The sequence below is a fragment of the Diospyros lotus genome, chromosome 6, assembly GCF_014633365.1.
Source record: "Diospyros lotus cultivar Yz01 chromosome 6, ASM1463336v1, whole genome shotgun sequence".
NCBI classification, from domain to species: Eukaryota; Viridiplantae; Streptophyta; class Magnoliopsida; order Ericales; family Ebenaceae; genus Diospyros; species Diospyros lotus.
Genome location: NC_068343.1, coordinates 11,603,558 through 11,627,794, shown reverse-complemented (window position 1 = coordinate 11,627,794; position 24,237 = coordinate 11,603,558). Strand labels below are relative to the sequence as shown.

The following is a 24,237-nucleotide window of genomic DNA, read 5'->3' as shown; positions in this document are numbered from 1 at the left end:
GGGAAACAAATTTACAATTTGAGTGAAGACGTCTTTGTTATTTTTGCACTCTTCAATAAGCCGATAAGACTGTCGGGCTGTGTAGAAGGATCCGTCTGGGTTCCTTCCTTCCTGAAGTTTGGATTGGTTTTCCTGTCTGTATATATTAAAAGTTTACAAAAGACGAAATTATATTAAACATCAGAGTTCATCGTCCTGCAGGCATCCCAATACCTTATTATATTCGTTTCATCTTTGGAGATTGCACAGCAGCTATTGCATTCTATCATCAAGCATCGGTTGGTTGGTAGACCACATACACATGCAACATAAAGCCTGTCCTCGCGCGTGGATGCTAACAAACCACAAAGAGTACCCTAAAAAACAAAACTCAGTTCCCTTTCCTACAATACATCAAACCGCAAGTTCCTTGGCATTTAAAAATAGGGCAAATTGTGTACCAAACCTAAACCTGCTAACGCATTAAATTTAATAACATGGGGAGAGGCCAAAACTCACAAGCCCAACAATTTAGTCAGCCTCTGCCCAGAATAACCACCAACTAGAAATTACACAATGCTCCATTCTTATGTTACAGAAACTCACTCCACCAAAAGCAACTGTTGAAAATGGAAACATGGCTGGCTGGCAATGTAGCAATCCTTAATCAACAAAAAAGGCGCCGCTCAGCAAGACACGGACTAAAAAAGGTTCAAAACACATCCCCAAAATGAGTCTTTTTGTCTGCCAACTTGAACAAGGATACCATCAACAACTGAGCAATGTTACCTAGAACGATGACTATAGTGTCGTCCAGGACTAGCATATGGTGAATATGGAAGTGACCTTGACCGCTCTCTTCTTGATCTTCCTCCACCATAAGGAGAACGCCTGGGGGAGTAATCGCGACCACCTTTATAAGGCGAGCGCCTTGGAGACCTGCGATACCCATAATCATCCCGCCCTCCACGATACCTTCCACGGTCACCCCGATAGCCTTTCACAAATGCAACAGATAACTTCACAGTTAGAACCTCATTGTCAAATGAAGAATTAAATATCAAACATTCAAGATAAGGGATCTTCAAGAATTGAAGTTCTAATTTCGGATTTATTCAAAACGCTGTCCACTTTATAGTTATGTCCCTGCTGCTCAAATTGGCATCTCCTTTCCAGAACATCTCTACAATCTAACATGAAAATGCTGTGTAACTATAACAACGTAACACATTAGCATGAACCATTTACAGCCCGTTTGGGAACACAGTCAGAATTCTAATTCCAGTGTGTTGATGATTCCAACTGATTTAGAATTCTAATTATTTCAATTGGAACAAAACACCAAAAATTAGAATTGAATTCCATTTCTTGTATTTGAAACCAAGCGGGAAATGGAATTAAATAAGTAATCTGACCATATTACCCTTAATGATTCAATCAAAGTAAAAATTTAATATACAACATTGTTATCTATTTTGTAGATAACATTTAAAAATTAAAATTAATTGTTTAATGGTCAGCAAAAATTAAAATCAATTGTCACTCTGTTGCTTTCTCTTGTGCTATCTCCAAATTTCAAATTTTGAACAAACACTCCATATTTTGTAATTTTGATGTAGCAGTACAGTTTCCCAACTTTACAGAAACTCAGGATCACAACATGATGCTGCTAGCTCTTCGGCCGTACGAAACAAGTTGAAAGGAAACTGTACCGTTTGATATATTAGAGAAATCCATAACCCATAAATCTTCCAAAGCAATCGACAATATTATGATCATCCAAAACAATCAACAATATTATAGCACTTCTATACTCACAGCAACTGCTTATGATTGATATTTAGAGTTTCATCCAAGTATCAAACTTTTAATATCTAATAAAAATCTTTTTTACAGCATGCCAAATGACCTTATTCAATTTTCAAAAAACCTTTTCTTTTCCAGGACAACTACATATGCACACAAGATAATTTTTTTATTGCTTTTAGACTAGTACTACAGAAGTTGGTTCTATCTTGGGCTACAATTATATTTAATTTTTTATGATATATTATTTAGAAATAGCCTTGCATGTTATATTTTTAATTTATATGCACAGAATGGAATCAATGTCAGTAATACTAGTTTAAAACCAATAAAACTTATCTTAATTGTGTGTATATGTAGTCAACTAGTCATCCTGGTAAAGATTTCCTAACAACTAAAATAAGGTCAGTTCAAATTCCCTATAAAAGATTTTATTAGATAATAGAACTAGATGAAAATCAAAAATATCAACTATTAAATAATTGTTGAGAATATAACAATGCTATAATATTGTTAATTGTTTTTGAAGAGACTGAGAATTTTGAAATCCACCCCATGGAAGAAAAATTAGAGGATATTGGGATGATTGTGTTCAAAGTTCAACTTACAATTTTTTCATATTTTGTTTAGTTTTGCATTATGCAAATGGGAAAGGGAAAAAAATACACTTGTGGGCCATCCTTCAAAACAGGCATAGAGATACAAGCATTTGCATTCGCATAGAAGATACAAATTATTTGGGGGTAAACCATGCAGTTACGGTAGAAATTTCACTTACCTATTCACTGTCCCTATTATTTGCAAACAAAATCCTTTCTGGATTACTTTCCACATTTTAAGTAAAATTTATTTTTAAACTAAAGTCAATTATGCAATTTCTAATCAACTTAACTGCAGAAACACATAACCAGTTCAATATAATTACTAATTTGAATCACAAACAGCCCCATAGTCTCTTGACAGAGCAAAATAATGGCTGAAAGTAGCATTAACATGAGACATAAAATAATAATAATGACCACAAAAAATCAAATAAGATACAAATATGTTACTGCTTACCGTGGTCCCTTGTGTTTTTCAGCCCAAGATAGTGACCAGGTGTGGGAGTTCTGGGGCGTTTCCTCCGGGACTGAGAAAAATAAATCACCTCAAATTAAACATATTTTAAGATATGAATCAGCTTTTACAACCATGCTTGCATCATTAGGAAAGATAAAAAGAATACACTATGGAAAGACGTTGCTAAAACCATTTCACAAGAGAAACATGTCAGAAGAGAGCCTCACATAAGCAGCCTTACTAACATGGAAAATAGATGTGATCATGCAAAGAAAGCACAAGATACTTGGCATATACGACTGGTATCCATCAAATGAATGCCAGGTATGAGGTACCATAACAGCCTGATTAGAATGTTGTTGGTAATGTCCGTTGATTAGTTGAGAGTTGAAAGTAATTGCTGAAGTTGTATAGTTGTTGATCAATATAGTTGCTATGTTAAGTTGATCAGATGCATGAGAAAGGCTGTTTTAGCTGGCCATTGATCAAGCTGTTTCACTTAATTGTTGAAATGGATGAACTCATCATCTGATTGCTGCCAACATAGCTGACGCAATGTCTTCTGAATATAACGAGAAACCTCCAAGTCAACATGAAAAGAGTTACAACCAAAACAGGATATTCCATACCACACAAAGAACAATAACTTACCCTCTCCACAGTAATGCATCGACCATCTAAAACTGACTGATGGAGACGCTTGATGCAGCGAGTAGCATCTTCAACAGTTTCCATTGTGATAAAGGCGAAACCACGAGAGGCACGAGTACGGGGCTCCACAACCAAAAAACATGAACTTACCTAAAAGGACAAGAAAAGCAATAACCATTAATCAGGGAAACAAAACTAGTTCTGGTGAATACACAGTCTAACATTTACCATAACATGCTCCCACACAGACACAGACTCATTCTGTGACTTCTCAATAACAGGGTTTGCTTCTAAAAGTGGCTATTTCAACAAGTTCATGTTGCTCATATGATACATTTCTAATACAAGAGAAAATGTAGAAAGAAACTTCAAACCCACTCATCGTATTAGTAACAGAATACAACCTTTCCCTCCTTGTTGAAATGGTCTTCAAGGTCTCTTTCAGTGACTCTTGTAGATAAACCAGTCACATACAATGTATTTCCTTGATTCACAACTTCAGACCTGCCATTCATAGGTTCAGACAAATTTCAAATCACCGGACACGCATAACAAAAGGACAATTCCAGGATATTAAAGCAATATACAAGTGTCATGTTTACAAGGTACAACACGGTCAACTTAAGAAAAAAGGCCCAGGGCAGCAATACCTTCCACGACTTCTGGACCTCGATCTAGATCTGCCTCTTGGCCTTGACCAGGATCTGGATCTTGACCTGGATCTAGATCGAGAGCGTGCTCCATAGGGAGAAGGAGACTGGGAATATCTGATATGATCAGTGCAAATAACATAAGATGGAAGTCAAAAACAAGTACAGAAGAAATCCAATATACAACAGTTCTAAAACAACGATAATATTCTCTTTCTATGTTTCACTAAGACATCCAAAACTGTTTTATGCTACCCACGGTAGATTGCCACATTGAAACCTAAACTTTATGCTACAAAAATGTTTTGAAATTATTTTTTCCTTTTTATATGAAAATAATTGAGAGAACTAAACTTTCTTATTCTACAGGGTCAGTGGGGGAGACACTGCCAATATAAGCCACAAGTCAATGCATGAGCATTCAGCATGATATCCCAAGCAAACCACACACTTCTCAGCTACTGGCTTGAGAAATTCATTGGGTTGATCATGCAAATTTTAAGACAATGCCATGAAAAGACAATCTATACGATTAAGACATTTTAGTAGCCTTTCTATTGGACAACCACAGAAGTTACTTGTTCATTCAACTTTTACACCCAAAGTAAGTTTCCCCAAATACTTTTCAAGCTCCAATATGATTAGATTTTAGCATTCATTAAACCCTTTTTTTGCATGCTTCCGTAGTCTTAATGGTTTTTTTTTGGCTAAGTTCAGTAAGCTTGGTTTGAGTTAAGTGAAAATAACAAAGGATAATAACTGCAGCTGTTTGCAGTTATTCCTGGTGAGTGCTTACAAGCCTTGTTTTGATTCTGCCACCAGCAGACACACATATGTAGGTCCATCTCATCACAAGGGAATTTTCACATCAATAATTAGCAAATTAGAGATCTAAGCAACTTCCATTGGTAATAGTGATACCAAAAGAACCAACACAAACTTGAGTTTGGTGGAGAAGGAGAGGGCCAAGTGCCCCTTCATATAGATGCTTAAGTTGACTATTTCTAGTCTCCATTATGGAGTCACAAATCTGCACTATCTTCTTCTTAAATAAATTAATTGAACAAATCATAATATCTTTAGGATACCATGAACTTCTATTAATAGGACAATGTTAAAATGCACCTTGTTTTTAAACAAGGTGCATTTATTGCATCTTGTTTTTAGTTTCTAGGCAATCGTATTAGTTCATTAAATGGTTCAAAACATGATGTGTAACACCCTAAAATTTTATAAGATTTTTTAAGTGTTAATTTCCAAGAAAAAATTATTAAATGGCATCTCAACGATTAACGGAAACGAATTTCGGTGACGAAATTATCTTGAGAAGGTGTGAGTTTAACACCCCAAAATTTTACAAAGTTTTGGGTGGTTAGTTTTGAGAGAACTTGTTAAATAGACATCTCGATAACCAACAAAAATTGAACTGTGGGGATGAAAGTCTTCAGAGTGGTGCACACCCAAAAATTTCACAAAATTTTGGTTTGTTAATCACTAAAATAGATGTGATTGAGCAATAAATTAAAAATCATTAGAATAGTCCTAATTGACAAATAATGAAAAACTTTGGTACTAGTGAGATTGTAAAAATTTCCCCAAGATTTTCAATAACATTTAGAAAATTGATTTTTGGAGAAAAATAGTAAAAAAAAAAAAAGAGTTTGACGGATGGTTATTCAAAATTTTAAATTATTAGTATAATTATTCAAAATTTGTATACTTTAGTGGTTTGGGAAAAGTAATTATGGTGGAAAATAATTTTTAGCATTATTTTATAACCAACGGTTGTAGAAATTGTCCTCAAGACAACTTAATTAGTAATCAAGTATTAGTGTTATTAAATTGTAGAATTTCAAAATTTATTTGATTTAGTTTCTGTGAAATTAAATTGATATTGAATATAGTAGAGTATTTGACCATATTATTAGTTAAACATTTAGACATATATATATATATGCATGTTTGTGGATGAGAAATATATATATAGATATATTAATTGAAAAGGGGGGGATTTTTTTTTTTTTTTTTTTTTTTTGGGGGGGGGGGGGGGGGGGGGGGGGGGTGTGGGGGGGTGGGCACCAGCAAGCATGTTGGCATTCCAGCAAGGTTTTAGCCCCTTTTAAGAAAAAGGGGACCTTTGGGTCCCAAGAATTTCATTCAATTGGGGACTTGGTCCTCTAGTTTCATTCTTCCCTAATACCCTCTTCCCTAAATAAACTTATGCTTGAATTAAAGGAGTCTTTTTCCATCAAAATGGAGGTGTCCTTCATACAAAATTTTAAATTTACTACCTCATTAGTAAGTGGAAATTTTAAAAAGATGATTGGGGCTCAAGCCTCTTGAACCCATATAAATAGGAGATAGAGTTGTCTTCCACCCTTATAAAGAAGACACAAGTGTTGATGGGTGTGGAGAAGTCAAGTGAGATTTGAGACAGGAAAGAAAATAGAGAATAATAGAGAATGAAGAAACGGGAGAAAGCTAAAGAAGGAGAAGAAGCCATGGTTAAGAGAGAATGAAGGAGGCAAGAAACAAAACAAGACTCCCTCAAATGCATTATCAAGGTGCAGGATATGAGCAAAAAAAATTTTGTATTATTTGATATGATTATTGACCTCATAAATGCCATTATGAATACCTTGTGAAAAATATTAAAGATGACTATGCATATGCTTGTTAGGTATTATTTGGAAAATGCATGCTATATGTGAATGATTTAATGCATTTGAAGTTTGTTAAAAATGCAATACATGTCAAAATGTTTATGCAACGCTTATAGCTTACCCCCAAAAGTATTTTTCCTTCTACAAAATGTATATATATATATATGTATATGTATATGTATATGTGGGAGCAAGTCTTTCAATGGCAAGAAGAAGATTGTCAAATGAAGGAAAATAGATTTGAATATGAAGCATATATAGTTAAGACATCTTATTTAGCTTTGGTTTCGTATCATGAATCTATTTCTTGTAAGCTCTTAAACTACATAGCTTTGGTCTCATTTTGATAGGGTTATGTATGAAAATGAATCCCTATGTAATAATATGTAGACCATTTAAAGATTGAGATGTAAGGCAACTTTGACATGAAAGTTTGGAAGGAGAAATCAGATGAGCTTTGACTACTTCCTGGGAATGGTAGACAATGTATTAAATTACAAGAAAATCCCAGATGATGGCTAAGGAAGTCTAGTTCCTAGCAAACTTGATTTCTCATCTTTTCAATTTTTGTGGAAAAAGATATGGCTAATTTGGTAACAACTACGCAATCCAGTCACTCGATTAGACCAGTTGACTTACAGTCAAATTCGGGAGATTTAAACCTTGATAAAATAAAATAATTTTTGGGTATGTTGTGGCTTATCAGATGCACTTTCTGAACGGTATATGACTCAAGAAGACAGTGGACAGTCAACTTTATGTAATTTTTCAAAGGATCGGTGATATGAGGTTGATATTTTTACACAATTTCATCTAATGAGTGTTATAGTTGTGAAATTTTCATAAATTTTGATAACTATTTCTGTATTTTAAATATTCAAATCGATGAGAACAACCATATTAAAGAAAAACTCTAAAAACCTCTTAAGCCTAAGGATGGGCTAAGATGACTCAAAAAGAGTATAAAAAGGTAAAATCAATGAGGTGCAATCTAAACACATTTAGATGCATTGAAACTTTTACTATCACCCTTAATCAAGGTCTTGGAATAAATGATTGCATTCTTTAATGGATTAAGCATAAGCTCTCTAGTAATCATTGGGCTAGCTTACTTAACCAAAGAAAAATGTGTTTTAAGAGATTCATTAGAGGAGCCCAGCAGAAAGGAATTAATTTAACAAGGCAAGCTGAATTAATTATAATTATTTGTATATAAAAAAAAACACCAATTGTTGGTTTAGTGACACGCCCAAACAGGCTGGGTGTTACACAATGCATTTAGAATAAATACACATTATCTGAAAACAAGCTGCATATCTTGCCACTCCATAGGCCAATGGTTAGCATTACCCTTCTTGTTAATGAACATACTCTAAGAACATTGGCTTTGGCCAACGTACATTGTATCATATTTGATGAACCTCATGTACCTTGCATATGCATCTTAAGCTTCATTTACACATTTCCTGATGTGTTTATTAAGACTACACAAATGTACATCACCATTTATGCATATGGTACTTAGGCACATTGCACTTATTGTGCAATCATTAAGAGCACCCAATGTCCAAACATCAACATTCCACCACTTGCTTTAATGACCACATTAGACAATGTTCATTAGATTTTATTGAAACTAGAAAGAGGCCGCAATTAAAACTTTTATCCTTATCCTAATTCCTAAGTAAATTACTAATACGGATCACATATTTCCATTCAGGCATCACAAAAATTAGCAATTCAATTAGATAATCAAAGAAGAAAATGAATAAAAAACTATAATGGTTCATCTCTAATATAAATGCCACATAATCTAGTTTTCAATTATCACACATTCAAACTATAAGCTGAACTCCAAAAACAGAAAGAATGCATAATTACATTAATCATAAGTAAATAAGTTCAATACATATGAACTACATATAATGCAAAAGGCATCTACCCTACCAAGACAAATTATGCACAATTTAAACCAAGCTTTGTTACAATCTATTCCTTGCCTCTTAACACTAGAAAATTAATCACAAGAAACAAGGTGCTTTATGAAAAATAGAATATCAATTCCATGCTAAGACTAATAGACAAGTATGGCTTCATTAACCAATTCCGAACTCCAAAGTAGCTTAGATCAAACATAAACATTGTTAACATTGGAACTGTAATCAATCCAGTGCACATAAATACATAATAATATATTGATTTTGTGTACAGTCACAATCCAACCCTTTTAAAACTGAATTTCTTTTTTTCATTTTATTTTTTTTTTTTTGGGGGGGGGTGGGGGGGGGGGGTTCGCTCTTGTGGCCCATACACTCAATGGAGAAGATGAAGCTGAAGATTTTGGATTTTCGGATTCTATATATATGTTTTAATAAAATTCTGCGCTCTCTTCTCTCTCAGGAACTAACACCAGCATTTCTTATTTGTTTTTCTTGTGGCAACTCTTCTTCTTTTCTCTTCTTAGCAATTATCCTTTACATCAGTAGCAATTCTATTCGCTGTTTCCTGCTGTTGCTACCTGAAATAATTCTCTTCTTCTACTACTGCTTCTTCTGTGCTACTGCTGCAGCAGCAGGCTGCAGAAATGCTGCTGCAGAAATTCTCTTAGTTGTACTGCATAACTAATTCCTGCTGCCTCCTCTTCTAGGTGTGGGCAGCAACAACAGCAATTCTCAAATCTCAACTAATTTTGTAGGTAATTAGATGTAGCTTTAGGTGTTTCCTTTTGTTTACCATGAAATTTCTGCCTTTTGGTTTCACAATTTAGGTTTATATTTTAAGCAAATTTATGAGACTTCTGATCCTCTGTTAGTTGGATCTTATAATACTCAGCCAGACCATATGATCCAAACTACAAGGCCCCTCCAATCCTATAACAATTCCAATGTTACTAACCATGACAATGAGCATAAAAACAAAATTTATCCCCCTAGTGGTATTAATGCTTGATATGTTGTTGATGCTAGAAATAATTACACAAACTTTTGTGTAGGTTGGTTGTGCATGAGTGGGGGGAGGGAGAGAGAGAGGATTGGACAGGTGCCTCTAGTTTAACATTTCTCTTTGTTTAAACCATAGGGCAAGATTGATTAACATGGGGAAACCTCAAAATATCTAAGAAATAGCCCCACAATTGCCTGGCCACATGCACTTTGTTGTCCTTTCTGGTAATTCCATTGAGCAGCTAGCCCACTAGTTGAAGCAGTACCACCCTGAATCAACAGTAGTCATAAAGCAACAGCCATTATAAAACAATAAACTAGCATCCATAAAGCTCTAAACTACCCTAAGTAGCAAGGCATAGGAGGCTAGGAGCTTCCAGCATCTGTCCACTGTTACAGCCCAAGGACACTGCTGTAATTAGTAGCATTGGGCATTATTGTAATTAGTAACCTATGCTGCACGTGGACACTTGGGTTTACTAACAGAAAGAGAGAGAGAGTTAGTTACTTGGAACTCTCTAGATTGTAAGCAGCCTATAAATAAAGCTATTCAGGGAAGATGGGGATCGTGTGAGGATTATACCACTGATCTTTTCCCTCTCTCCATTCTTCTACAATTCTCTCTCTCTCTCTCTCTCTCTCTCTCTCTCTCTCTCTCTCTCTCTCTCTCTCATCTTCTCCTATCCCACCATTCTTCTTCCCTCTTCCATAATTCCGGAAGAGTCCCCTAGTCAGATTACAGATCTGATATTGTCACAGCCCAAGGGCTGGTCTGTAATTAGAGTTGTGTAGCAGGGTATAAAGGGAGATTGATGTAACTGTAATAAGCCACTTGGCACATGGCAGCCTACTTGGCACATGGCCACTTGGAGATTCTAGAGAAGTAGTTAGAGGAAGTCTCTAGTGTAACCAACCCTTATAAATAAGAAGCTGCTCACGAGGATTGGGATATGTGAAGATTAATCCACAAGTCCTTTCCCTCCTAATTCAATCTCTATTCTCTCTTATTTCTCTCTCTCTATCTCTCTCATTTCCCTTCTTCCCGCCAAATCTCTTCCCAAACTTCGGAAGAGACTCCCAGTCAGATCCAGAGATCTGACAGATAGTACTTTAAAACAATGCCATATTATTCAAACCAGACCTCGTATTTCTGATCAAAATGAAAAGAAAAACCACGACAATAACATGCATGAATACAAAGAAAGTCAACAAGGCTTAATCCCACTAGGCAAGGTCAGCTACATAAATTCCAACTTACAACTCATCAATCATCTCAATAAAACTATTCCAGGCATTGCCCATATATCTCAATACCAATTCCAGTCAAACAAATTGGTAAGCAGGGACCAAAAAATTCAAATGATGATCAGAACCAAGGCACCCCTATGCACTTGACCGATAACCTCCTGCACTACCTCAAATAGAACCCCCAACCTTTTTAACATTAAACTCACTCCACAAGAAATAAGAAGCCGTAACTTCAAACTTCTCGCATCCAAATAATAATATACCAAAGCTGTAGAAAACATTCAACAACAGCCTCATACTGTTACTGACTAGACCATCGGGATACCCCCGGAGCTCTTCATCGTGTCCAAAGATTTTACTCAGATCTAATTGTCAGCACGATGCACAATATGCCAGACTTTTCAAACATCCTTGTACATATAATATCGAAAAAGGGGCATTTAAATGTTCCATCACCAATAACATAAATACATCTAGACCATTGAGAAGAAAACGAATAAAAACTAAAAAAAATTCAGTTTATTAGAGGAGAAACTCGACAGCAAACCCCATAAAAAAAGGGAAGAAGACCAGCCCACATGCCTTACCGAAGGGCACGCAGACACAACTAGGGATTTGGGCCTTTCGACAGACAAGATTGAACAGAAATCAGAAACCCGAGTGTTCTGTTAAAGAGTTAAAATATCGCAAACTAGGGATTGGGCATTTGATCGGACAATATTTGAACAGAAATCAAGAACCCGAGCATTCAGAACGAGAAATCGAACCTGAAAATCACAAAGACTAGTGCTACTATAATGTATGCGTATAAATACACCGCCTTACCTTCTGCGAGGGGATTCAGCCTGCGATGAATAAAAACCGATTAGAAAACAATTATTTTGCCATGCAATCACACACGCACCCGCATAGAAATGGAGAGAGAAAGGAAGCTTGCCATGTTCGCTGTGGAAGATGAACCCTCGAAGAGACGAAGGGCTTTCGATGGAACCAGAAATTCTATCGAAGGGCGAAACAGGAACCGACGAAAACCTAATTGCCAAACGATGCCGCCCCTTGATCGGATTTATAGGGGAAAATATCAGTGGAGAACTTTATTCGGTGCGGCAAGACGTTGCGTGTGCGTATTGTGGGACGTCTTTCGTGATGCCACCTCTCGCCAAATATTCATTATACCATTCAAATCATGATTAAGATTTCATTAAAAAGAGGTCTAAAAATATTTAAAAAAATATAAAGAATGGTTATATTCAGGGCCGGCTCAAGTTACAAGCCTTAAGCAAAAACTAATTTAAGGGTGGCAAGCTATTGCCAAGCAATAAGAGGAAAGGATGGTAGTCTGACAACCGAGGGCAAGAGGGAGGCCGATGGTCAGCAACGGGTAGTGATAGGGTCGAGAGACAGGTGAGACAACCCCCTTTCTCTCTTTCTTTCTCTGATCGTTGTCTGCGTCTGCACAAATGATGAACCGACTAGCCATCTTCTTCACATGTCATCTTCTTTAGTTTCCATCGTCGTCGCCTCCTTATGGGTGGTGGTCATCGACAACCACCTGATTCCCGAAGTTGGGCCTGAAATTTTTTGGGGGCCCCTTTAGTCGGTCTTGTCTCCATCGTCACCTTCTCCTAAGTGGTCGGTCGCCAAAAACCAACTTCAAGTTGGCTAGAAATTTTTTTGGGGCCCCCTCTTTTTGGGGGGCCTAGGCATAGGCCTTAACCGGTCTAGTTGTATTCGCATTTTAGTTTTAAATTTTAAATTAATTTTAGTTTTGTGTGTTTGAGTTTTTTTTTTTAAATTGTTAAAAATATATTTTTTTTTGTAAAAATTTTCATGTTTTATAAATTTTGAGCGTGTTTTTTATGAAAATAACCAAAATAATTTTTTGTTATTTTGAGTTTTTTACAAAAAAAATTCTTATTTTCAAAAATATATTTTTAAAAATATGAAAATAAATGTGTTTTTACTAGGGGTGTTCAAAAAAATCGGTACATCGCGAAAATCGGCCAAACCGAACCGAATCAAACTGATCCGATTGGTTTTTTTTTTTTTGCTGTCGAAAACGGTTTGGATTCTGTCCAAACCGCACGGTTTGCGGTTTGGACAGTTTGCGGTTCGGTTTTAAACCGAACCGCCCAAGAAATTAATAAAAAAAATTATAAAAAAAATATTATTTTAAAATTTTAATAATTGGCAGCCCATCCTATTTATGTTTTACACTATTTTGTCTTTATTTTTTGCTCCTATTTATTTACATTTAATTGTCTTTATTTACCAATATTTGTGTCTTTATTTATCATTTTTAAATATATTTTTTAATGATTTTAAATAGCATTTCAAACCGCGGTAAATCGCACCAAACCAGACCGCAAATGTGGTCTGGCGGTCTGGTTTGGTGCGGTTTGGCCGAACCCAAACCAGACCGGGGTCTGGTTTGGTTGAAAAACCGCACTAGCGGTTTGACGTGTTGAAAATGATTCAGACCAGCCAAACCGCACCACAAACACCCCTAGTTTTTACTATTTTGGAAAATGAAAAACGATATGAAAACAGCAAATAGAAAATGGCATAAATTTTACAAAATTTCTTTAAAATATTTAAAGAATACCTTAAAATAAATAAAAATACTAAATTTTATAAAAATTTCTAATGAAATCTGTGATAACAATAATTCAAGTGAAAAATAACAAAAAAATTTATTGAATCCATAAATCTTGTTCACAAACTCTCAAATGAGGTTTTAAACAAGAAAAAACAAAATAAACTCCATCAATTTTTTTGAATATTTGTATGTCTTTTATGAAATTTATGTTTTAATTGTTTTAGGCTTTTTGTGAAATATATGTCTTTTTTTGAATATTTTGATGTATTTTTTATAAAAAAATTATGTTTTTTATGAAATTTAGATTTTTTTTAATTAAATTGGATTTTTTTCTGATCAAATGTCAAATTTTTTAATTGTTAAGAAACTAAATATCAATTTTTTAATTATTAAAAATTTAAATATAATATTTATATATTAAGTCTAATAATAGTTAAAATATATCATCTTGACATGTTATACACGAGACACTAAATATTATATTTTTTAATTATTAAGAAACCACCTTCGCCCTAAAACTCTTGTGGGACTCCAAAATCCTGGCAACATAATTAGGAAACACAATTTTCAAGACGTTAAAAGGGATGTTTGATTACATTCTAAATTATGTCCTAAAAATAAGATAAATATCATTTTGTAGGACATAAACTATCTAAAATATAAATTTAACTGTAACTAGATTATGAGTCATGTATTTATCATTAGTGATAAATACTTGTTTTATAATCAAAAAAAATAATTTTAATTAATGGGTGAATTATTTTCTATAAATACACCTGGTGTTATATGAAATATATAGTAGTACATAAAAAAATATTTTTTTTTTATTATCGACTACTTCAAATCAATGATCGCAAAAAATTAAAAAGTTGAGACATTGATGTAAATAAATAAAAAAAAACCTCTAATAACTATTTTTAAGTGTTCATGATCATTTGAAATTGTTAAATAACAAGACCCACTTTCCTTTTGATTTATTAAATTACATTTATCAACATAACTTATAATTCTCACTTTTTAATTTTGATATATGACATTAAAGGTGTGTGAAAGTTCGGTCTAACGTAACTAGTTGAACTAAAATGATAACACTTGTAACATCTCGTATCGAATGATATGAAGAATTGGAACAATTTATCCTGATGAGCGTACGCGAACTTTCAAGAATTATCCATTTTTGAACTTTTATAGTTCAAGCACGTTTAATCCCGAAATTCTTTGTCTATATTCAATCCAAAGGGTATCAAACTAATGTTGTTTTATTGCTTACTTATCATCGATATATACTATAATTATCTAGGATTTTGAGGTATTACACATAAAGTCATGGTAAATGAGAAGACGAACATACATGGTGGAGAAAACCGATCACGACGAAACTATGCTGACAACAACGTCCTCCTCTTCAAGGTATTGCTTTGTGTTGTTACATGGATACAACAATAAATTTGTAGAATGGAAACGTCGTTTTCAAGCCGCTTAAGCCTGCGAAAATAAGAAAATAGTTAGAGGGTGCGGGAAGGTCCCCGTGCAAACACTCCAATACTTAAGTTAGACATTGAATATGATAAAAGATACTGCATTAAAATAACATCAAAGACGTTCCCATTTTTAGGAATGCATACCTGCATGTTTATAGAAAAATATGGAGTGATACAAACTGTAACATAATTATGATTATTGTAGATAACGTTTATCTTGATGGTGTCTATTTTTTATGGATGACATTTATCTTCCCATTTTTAGAGATGAAATTTCTTATAGACGATATTTATCTAAATATTTCATAATCATTTTAGAATTATAATTCGCTATGAAAAATTATCTATCATTTTCTTTGAATATTCAAAATAATTTTTAAATGTCGAACTTATTGTGTTTGCACACTTTGTGCGGTACCTCCCACATATGGGAAATTTATGTCTTTTAGTCCAAAAATATATTTTGAGTTTTTGGACTTTTTTTATCTTTTAATGGGCTTTTACTTATGACAGAACATTTTGTTTTTGCAATTTTTTTTTCAATTTCAATCGATGGTTGTTGGTTTTTTCTAGTTAATCATGGCAGATATTGTTCTTGTTTTTTTTTCCTCGATTTCTACAATTGCTTTGTTTTTTTTTTTTTTTAGTTTTTATCACTTGCTTGATCTGTTTTTGCTAAATTTGATTTTTTTGATATGTTTTTGTTGTTTTTTGCTGTCTGGGATTTGTGTTTTTTTTACTATTTATTGCTCTTTGTGTTTGCGTTTGAACTGTCGGATAATATAATTACAATAAGTTTTTGAGATAAAAAAAATGATAAGAAGTAAATTGTTTATAATATAATAAAAAGTAGAATAGAGAGTATGGTTGGATATAACAAAATTAATTAATTGGTTGATAAATAATAAGCAATTTAGAGATTATCCTATAAATGATTTGATTTTTATTGTTGAATGTATATTATTAAATTTAAATTATTTAAGCACGTGTTCAAAATAAGAAAACAAACTCTTTATGAATAACTAATGATAAATCCGTGCGATACACGAGAGAGTTTAATTTAAAAATAAAATATTAAACTTGTTATTTTAAATAATTATAACATAATTGATAATTATAATTTTTTGTAATACTTAAATTTTTATCAAAATTTAAGTTTAATTAATTATTCACTATTCAATATACTAATGGAGAACACTCTTAATTCAATGTATCGCCATTCAATGTGTTAAACAATGATTAATACATTAAATAGGTTATTTAGCAAAATACTTATAAAATTATTTATTTATAAATAAATATTATAAAATTTATAATATATCCACTCAAAGACTCGTTATTTTTTATATTATAAATTAAAATTAAAACTTTTAAATGAATAAATTTTCAATAATAACAAATTTTTAAAAATATGAATTTTGATTTATTCCATAGTCTTAAAAATGTGATATCTTAAATATTAATTAACATTAAAAAAACCAAGCATTTGACAATCTTAAATATATTTTTATGAATTTGTTAAGATATCACATTTTCAATACTATAATATAATTATTAAAATAAAATTAATAATTAATTAATCACTACATTTGATTTAATGCAAGTTTTCGAGGAAAAAATTCATCATTGTTGACACTTAACAAAATATTTTGCCTGATTATCAAATTTTAATATTATATATATGTATATAGAATAAATATATAAAGATAAAATTTTAAATAAATGAACAATTTTATATGAGTTAATTAATAGTTCAAGTTGTCTATTAATATTTCTCAAAAAACCCATTAAAATTTAATATAAATTTTAGAAGCAAAAACAACTTGGTAGGTTTTTGGAGAGAGAAAAAAAAATTACAAACTATTATACTTTAATATAATATATTATATATTATTATATTATAAAATATAAGATTTTATTTAATGAATAATTTTATTTGATTTAATTAATACTTTAAGTTTCTATTCATATTCCTCATAAATAATATTTATTTTTGATTGTTTGACGGATTAATTAAATATTTAATATTCACATAATAATGTATTGAAAAATCCATTATTAGCATTGAAAAATCATGTATTTAAAATTTATTATTAATTTTATTGTAATTAGTACTTATTATTTCAAGGTAATTGAAAAATTTAAATTATTAATGCAAATTACTAAATGCAAATTATTAATGCAATAAGTACTAAATGTAAATTATTAATGCAAGTTTTGACAGAATTTTTTTTTTTAGACTATCATATTTTTATATATATAAAGATATTATATATTATTATATTATATAAAGATAATATTTTATTTAAAAAATAATTTTCTGTGACTTAATTAATACTTTAAGTATCTATTTGTATTCCTCATAAATAGTATTTATTTTTTATTAATTGATGAATTAATTAAATATTTAATATTCACATAACAATGTATTGGAAAACCAATTATTAGCATTGAAAAATTCATGTATTTAAAATTCATTATTAATTTTACAATAATTAGTAATTAATATTTCAAAGTAATTAGAAAATTTAAATTATTAATGCAAATTACTAAATGTAAATTATTAATGCAATAAGTACTAAATGCAAATTATTAATGCAAGTTTTGAGGGAATTTTTTTTTTGACTATCTTGTTTTTATATATATAAAGATATAAATATATTATATATTATTATATTATATAAATATAAGATTTTATTTAATGAACAATCTTTGTGACTTAATTAATACTTTAAGTGTCTATTCATATTCTTCGTAAATATTATTTATTTTTTATTGATTAACAGATTAATTAAATATTTAATATTTACATAATGATGTATTGGAAAACTCAGTATTAAAAAGCTTATGTATTTAAAATTCATTATTAATTTTATAATAATTAGTACTTATTATTTCAAAATAATTAAAAATTTTAAATTATTAATAAAAATTACTAAATGTAAATTATTAATATAATAAATACTAAATGCAAGTTTTGGGAGGATTTTTTTTTCAGACTATCTTACTTTTATATATATAAAGATATTATATATTATTATATTATATAAAGATAAGATTTTATTTAATGAACAATTTTACGTGACTTAATTAATATTTTAAGAGTGTGTTTGATTGCACACATTTATCATGAAAAATATGTAATTATTATATATTTTATATAAAAAATAATCGAATACTCTTAACTTTTCTATAGAAAAATATGTATGGTACAAGCATTTAAATTTTTTTTTCATCAAATTCATTTTTCGAATGTGGGGTGTTTTTGTTTTCTAAGCAATATTACCTAGAATTAAATTCTAAGTAATGCAATCAAACACACCTTGAGTGTCTATTTATATTCCTCATAAATAATATTTATTACATAATAATGTATTAAAAAACTTATATATTTAAAATTTATTATTAATTTTACAATAATTAAAACTTATTATTTTAAAGTAATTTAAAATTTTAAATTATTAATGTAATAAGTACTAAATGAAAATTATTAATGCAATTTTTAGAATTTTTTTTTTCAAATTCTATTATTATTTATTTGCATTAGTAATTTTTTATTATTATTTATTTTTATTTGATAATAATAATCAATATCCAATGCTGCATTAATTAAGGTTTTAGAAAGGAAAAAAAAAGAAGAAAATCCCAAGAAGTCGAGTATTGTATTAATAATTATTATTATCGCGAATTCTCTGACGGAACCATCGACTCGTTTGAAACTTCAACTTCAACGCATTGACATTAACGTTAACGCGTATTCATTCGGTTCAACCCACATCGCCATTCATATCTTCCCACATTCTCAGCGATCAACAACGACGACAATGGCCTCCATCTACAGTTGCAGGCAGTGCGGGGCCAACCTCAACCTCCACACGGCCCACCTCTTCTCGGCGGAGATCTACTTCGAGGCCGGCAACAAGGACAGCCTCTCCTTCGCCCTCGTCGACGCCACCAAATTCACTTTCCTCAAAGAGGACAAAATCAGGCCCTTCTTCGAGTCCCTCAATTACTGGGGAATTCAGAGGAAGAGGACCAAGATCAAGTGCGTTAGTTGCGGCCACCTCTTGGGTTACATCTACGACGACGGCCCGCCGCTCACCGACAGCCCCGGCCAGTTCCATTTCGGCCCTAGCCAGGTCATCCCCAGGGCTCCAAGGTACCGGTTCAAGACCAAGGCTCTCCGGATTACTTCTGAAACTTAGACCGGATTTTCATGCTTCTGTGTGCATCAGTGCGTGGTTAAGAATTTTATAGAGGATTTGGGGTTTCTGCTGTATACTTGGTGCGTTTATGGATCCTGAATGTTGACTGTCTTGTAGCATTCCTACAATTTTATATATTCTTTGTGTGAGTGTTCAGATTTCAGAATGTATGATATAAATTTCAGGACGGCTTTTAGATCCAGTGGTGCTACTTGTCTTGATCATTACTTTCACCGTGTAAATTTGCTGTTTGATAGGATATATCTGATCCTCATAAGTAGCTTGCTTCGATTGTGTTTTTCTTTTTGTATATATTCATGTTTGAACACATCGTTGCCGATGGGTCTCCGTAGTATACGGTTATCAACTTATCATCATCAGAAATCAAAGCGAAGACAATTTTTCATTATCATAGAAGTGTCTGGTTGAAATGTTAAAATGCTAGATGGGGAACAACTGAACTACCTTTTCCATGGGATGGTTAAACATGCTTCATCACAATTTACATACACTGGCTATGCAGCCATGCTTATGGTCTACTTTTTCTAAATTAATGCCGACCTTCTATCAAGCTCAAAGTAGTTTTTTTTCCTCAAGACTGCCTTGTAGAACAATTAAGTGCTCATTGTTTCCATCCCATGAAATGGCTAGGTGCTCCATCTAATTGCACAAATTTGTTTGTCATTTCAAATTAATCCAGAGCCTTCAATCAAATTAGAGATGGTCTATTTCTTTTATGCTGCCTCATGTTACTGTGTCAAGAATTTATCCTTGTCCATTCCCTTTCCCCAAGTGAATTTTTTTTTCTTTTCTCTCTCTTTTATTTGGCATCACTAGTCAGCAGATTGCAGGTTGCAAATGTTTTAATATAAAGTGGCTCTGAAGGCTACAGAGTTGTGTTCTTTATTAATTTTAGATACTTTTGTGTATGAACATACAAGAAATACAAATCTCACTCTACACTTCAATCAGATACTTTCTTTGCATTGCAGCCAATTAAATATGCCTTATTTTGGAAGCAGGAGATTAATCCAATGTACTGTTCCTCAAAGAGCACTGATATTCAGTGCTTTAGTTTTTATGTTTAATAGTTTTCAAGTTCAAGGAAGGACATGAGCAGCTGCTGTGAAAATCCGGAGCCTTTTGAATATCTATCTTGTAGTTCCCAATTACACTTCCATCTGAAGAAGAATTGCTGTATGAATTAGATAAAAGAAACTTGGGTTCACATATAACATGGAATATGTACCACCATTATTTGGTTTAAAGCAGCCTCAATGTTTTGAATTACTGAATGAAAGATTTTATTTGATATTTGATGGATTCATTTCTTTTGAACTTTTTTATTTATTGCTTGATAAGTTTCCTGGTTGAAATGTCTTCAGACATCAAAATGAAGATGATTTTTCATTATCATATAAGTGCCTGGTTGAAACATCAAATGCTAGATGGGGAACAATTGAGCTGCCTTTTTCATGGGATAGTTGAATGTGCTTCATCTAGTGACACAGACCAGCTATGCTCATGCATGGTATTCTTTTCTTAAATTAATGCAGAGCCTTATCTCAAGTTCAAAATGGTTTTATTTCTTCAAGACTGCCTTGTAAAACAACTAAGTGGCCATTGTTTCATCCCATTAAATGGCTAGGTCCGCTAACTATTTGCTTAAATTTGTTAAGTGTGTTATTTCAAATTAATCCAGAGCCTTCCATCAAATTAGAGATGGTCCGTTTCTTATATACTGCCTCAGCTTACCATGTCAAGAGTCTATCTTTGTCCATCCCCTTGGGCTCTATGCTTGTCCCTAGTGAAAGATTTTTTTCTTTTTTCTTTTTTCTTTCTTTTTTAGTTGGCATCGCTTCTCAGCAGATTGCTTATGTTTAATATAAAGTGGCTGCTGTGAAGGTAGGCTACAGGATTGCATTTCTTTATTAATTTCAGGTACTTTGGGAACAAATCCTCTATGGACCATAGACTGTGGTTGAAGCAATACATATGCTTCTCATTTGCTATTTTCTATTCTCTCCTCATTTGTCATCTATAGTACTAGAGAGGATGTGGACGTATCCTAAGGCTTCTTATATAATCATTTTGATTGCGAACAAAAATGGAAGCCGATTCTTCAGATGCCTCATGCAGAGTATGAAGAAGCAAGTGGTTTTATTTTATTAATCTTCTATTGTTGAGGAAAGAAAATGAAAAGACCATTTGTCTGTATTTCTTATGGACATGCCAACTAAATATTCCTTGGAAATTAAGGATTATAATTCTGGAAGTAGAGGTCTCTCTGTCTTTATAGTTCCTAATTCAAATTTGTTTTGGGACTATTAGGCCTTGAGATATATTGATCTTCTCCAAATCTAAAATTTTCTTTACTGCCATTTTGATTTTGATCATGTGGCTCCCCATTTAATTAAATGGTTAGCGTCAATGTATGGGTGGAATCTAGAGGTTTGTAGTTACTCCTAAGAATCTCATTCTGAACCTGCAACTGCCATTGGTGTAGTTCAGTATTTACACTTTTCCAGCATAATGAGGAGTTAAGATTTTTTCAACCAGGTTACCCTGTTGGTGGAAGTTTTCATTTGTTTTAGGAATCCACAAAGTTAAAAAACATTTTAGTTTTTGGCCTTGATGATTCTGAAACTACGTTTAGAATTTGGATGGAATAGCAATATTTTCCCCAGTTTCTCGGTTAGGTCCCTTAATTTTTGTCTCATGGTTGGACAGACTGGTTGTGGGGTTAATCACTGAGCACATTTGATTAAAGCTAACATTTCTGGTGCAAGGAAAGCAAAATAATCGTAGTAGTTGTGGTCATTAAATTATGTTGAGTTCTCACTGAAGATTTTTTATGCCATCCACCATGTCATTCAACTTTCACTGCAATGATTTAATCCCTTTCTGCAATTTGCTTAGCCGAAGTTTAAGTAAATGATTTAATTGTCAGATTGATGCCTCTTCCAGGAGTTTCTTCTATCTGGATTGTCATTATATACAAATACCTTCTCCTCCTGATTATGACGTGAACTTGGCTACGTTCACTACCGGTCAAAATTCCCTTGTCTTCCACTCTTCAAATGGAAGAGGCTTAAAGGGTATTGGTATATGCAAAAGTTGACCTTGAATTAATATCTTGTGGACTACCAAACAATTTTGTCCAATCTATCAGTCATATTGAAGGTTAGGTTGGATTAGTAGCGCCATAAAAGTGTTGGTGACTGGTGAGTGTTGGACCTGAATCACTTAATCTTTATATTTCCTATCAATTTGTAGTTGCGCACTGCTTGGACTGACGGACACATCAAAGTGAAGTAGGTTTATTCCAAAGTTCTGAGAGGATGAAGCAGATGGGGGTGGAACCTGAAGGTGGTAGTGCCAAGTTGAAACAGGCACCCCTTCCCCCACCACCTTCTCCACCATTGCCTACATACAGGTTTGCAAGAAAACCAGCAGTTTTGAGTGTGACAAATCAAGAGATTGCCGAGTTCTGGAAGCAGAAGCGGATCAAAGAGGAAGATCATCTTCTAGCTGCTATTAAGGCTGCAGCTCATGTCAGGGCACGCAAACTTTCAGTAAGGACCACTTACCCAGTATTTTCCATTAACCATTTCTTGAATGATTGAACTTATTGATCCATTCAGCTCTGCGGATGAGCTTCTTACTGAACTACATGGAAACATTCTTGCTTTACAATATAAATCAGTTCTAGTAGCTATGCCAACTTTTCTTCTCTCTCTCTCTCTCTCTCTCTCTCTCTCTCTTGGTAGTTTTCTGTTTTCCAAACAAAATCATGCCTTCTAGATCCTGATGTATGCAAAATTTAGGGTGCTGTGGCTGGAACCGCCCCAGTTTGAAACCAAGCAAAGTCTCTGGCTTCATGGCCAGGATTTGTCGTTTAATACATCTTAATGATTAGACAGGATTTACAGTTGAACTACAAAACAGATGGAAGAAGCAACAAAATATGTGCGCTTCTCTAACTTGTGTTTGATGTCAACTGCCTTCTAGAGAGATCATAGCTACCCGTCAGCTAACCTTGTCACCTAACTCCTGATGCAACCACCGTTGGCACCACTCTTACCTAAAATTTTCCTTAGAAAATGGTAAATTATTTAGCAAATACAAGAAACCAACAGAAAGAATAAAAGTCGAGTTCGTCATCCACCTACAAACCTGGATGATGGCTGAGATGGAAACCATAAGGTCAACCGTGCCTTCATTATTGCATATGATGGTGACTTCAGATCTTGAATACTTGAGGGGACTGAGCTGTTTATTCGGTTACTATGCCTGAATTTGGCTAACTTGCAGAATGTATGGAACACAGGAGGATGATTACAAGTGCTTTGTAGCGTCGTTGGATGAGCATGGCGATAGCAAGGAAGAAGATGCCATGGCCACCTCCAAGGGCAGCAGAGAAGACGACAACCACAAAGAGTTGCGCGTGGGAATTAAGGACTGGTATGTGACTTCCCCTGGTTCTTCAGTATATAGAATGAAGCCTGTTTGGTACCCCTGAAAATGAGTAGTTCAGAAAAAAATTCAACTTCTTTTTTCCCGGCAAGCATGGTGTTCTGAGAATGAGCTTCTGAAAGATGTGTAAAGATGGAGAAAACAGAGTGAGATGGGCTATGTATTAACAGAGGTTCATTCAATTCAATTGCCATTGCAGGTGGACGAAGAGCAAGTATGCATATCTCAACCACCCAGCCATTGAGTCGACTACCGCGCCGAGAAGCCGAGCCTCTACCTACATTCCCAATTTTTGCAACTACCACCGTTCTCAGCCGCCGCCAACCACCACATTTGGCATTTTTTAGCCGGCTTCAACCCCCTTGAATTATGCTTCTACTCTCAGTCTCACCCCCTTGCTTTATTTATTTACTGTAATCAGTGTTCTATTATAACGTTTTGGATGATCTATCCATACATGGATTGCAACGTTACAGCT

At 33.2% G+C, this 24,237-nt stretch overlaps 3 protein-coding genes across 7 annotated transcripts; 2 read left to right on the top strand and 1 right to left on the bottom strand.

The window, feature by feature from the left end:
* Positions 1–379: 379 nt before the first annotated feature.
* LOC127803272 (serine/arginine-rich splicing factor SR45a) lies at positions 380–12,083 on the bottom strand. Of its 5 annotated transcripts, XR_008023488.1 has the most exons (8): positions 11,936–12,083; positions 11,824–11,843; positions 4,146–4,262; positions 3,900–3,999; positions 3,496–3,645; positions 3,090–3,406; positions 2,845–2,914; positions 901–976 (listed from the first exon to the last, which is right to left on the bottom strand). XR_008023488.1 is itself a non-coding variant. In XM_052339377.1 (7 exons), the coding sequence occupies exons 1-7, from the start codon at positions 11,936–11,938 to the stop codon at positions 765–767; spliced, it is 672 nt and encodes a 223-aa protein (XP_052195337.1). In that variant the 5' UTR covers positions 11,939–12,082; the 3' UTR covers positions 380–764. The 5 variants fall into 5 exon arrangements, 1 of the variants encoding a protein (XP_052195337.1); XM_052339377.1 differs by lacking the exon at positions 3,090–3,406 and having other exon boundaries at positions 380–976; positions 11,936–12,082; XR_008023485.1 differs by having other exon boundaries at positions 3,090–3,645.
* A 6,712-nt stretch (positions 12,084–18,795) lies between these two features.
* LOC127805027 (uncharacterized) lies at positions 18,796–22,381 on the top strand. The gene is made up of 2 exons (XM_052342189.1): positions 18,796–19,363; positions 22,251–22,381. Exon 1 carries the CDS (start codon positions 18,903–18,905, stop codon positions 19,281–19,283), a length of 381 nt encoding a protein of 126 aa, XP_052198149.1. The 5' UTR covers positions 18,796–18,902; the 3' UTR covers positions 19,284–19,363; positions 22,251–22,381.
* LOC127805026 (uncharacterized) lies at positions 22,329–24,237 on the top strand. The gene is made up of 4 exons (XM_052342188.1): positions 22,329–22,466; positions 22,560–22,858; positions 23,614–23,747; positions 23,959–24,237. The coding sequence occupies exons 2-4, from the start codon at positions 22,625–22,627 to the stop codon at positions 24,104–24,106; spliced, it is 516 nt and encodes a 171-aa protein (XP_052198148.1). The 5' UTR covers positions 22,329–22,466; positions 22,560–22,624; the 3' UTR covers positions 24,107–24,237.

Coding starts and splice junctions, on each gene's coding strand:
- LOC127803272 (XM_052339377.1), bottom strand. Junction 4,263..11,823: donor GCTGAATCCCCTCGCAGAAG/GTAAGGCGGTGT, acceptor TGATCATATCAG/ATATTCCCAGTCTCCTTCTC. Junction 2,915..3,495: donor GATGCATTACTGTGGAGAGG/GTAAGTTATTGT, acceptor TATTTTTCTCAG/TCCCGGAGGAAACGCCCCAG.
- LOC127805027 (XM_052342189.1), top strand. CDS start 18,903: ATGGCCTCCATCTACAGTTGCAGGCAGTGCGGGGCCAACCTCAACCTC.
- LOC127805026 (XM_052342188.1), top strand. CDS start 22,625: ATGAAGCAGATGGGGGTGGAACCTGAAGGTGGTAGTGCCAAGTTGAAA. Junction 22,859..23,613: donor TCAGGGCACGCAAACTTTCA/GTAAGGACCACT, acceptor TATGGAACACAG/GAGGATGATTACAAGTGCTT. Junction 23,748..23,958: donor CGCGTGGGAATTAAGGACTG/GTATGTGACTTC, acceptor TTGCCATTGCAG/GTGGACGAAGAGCAAGTATG.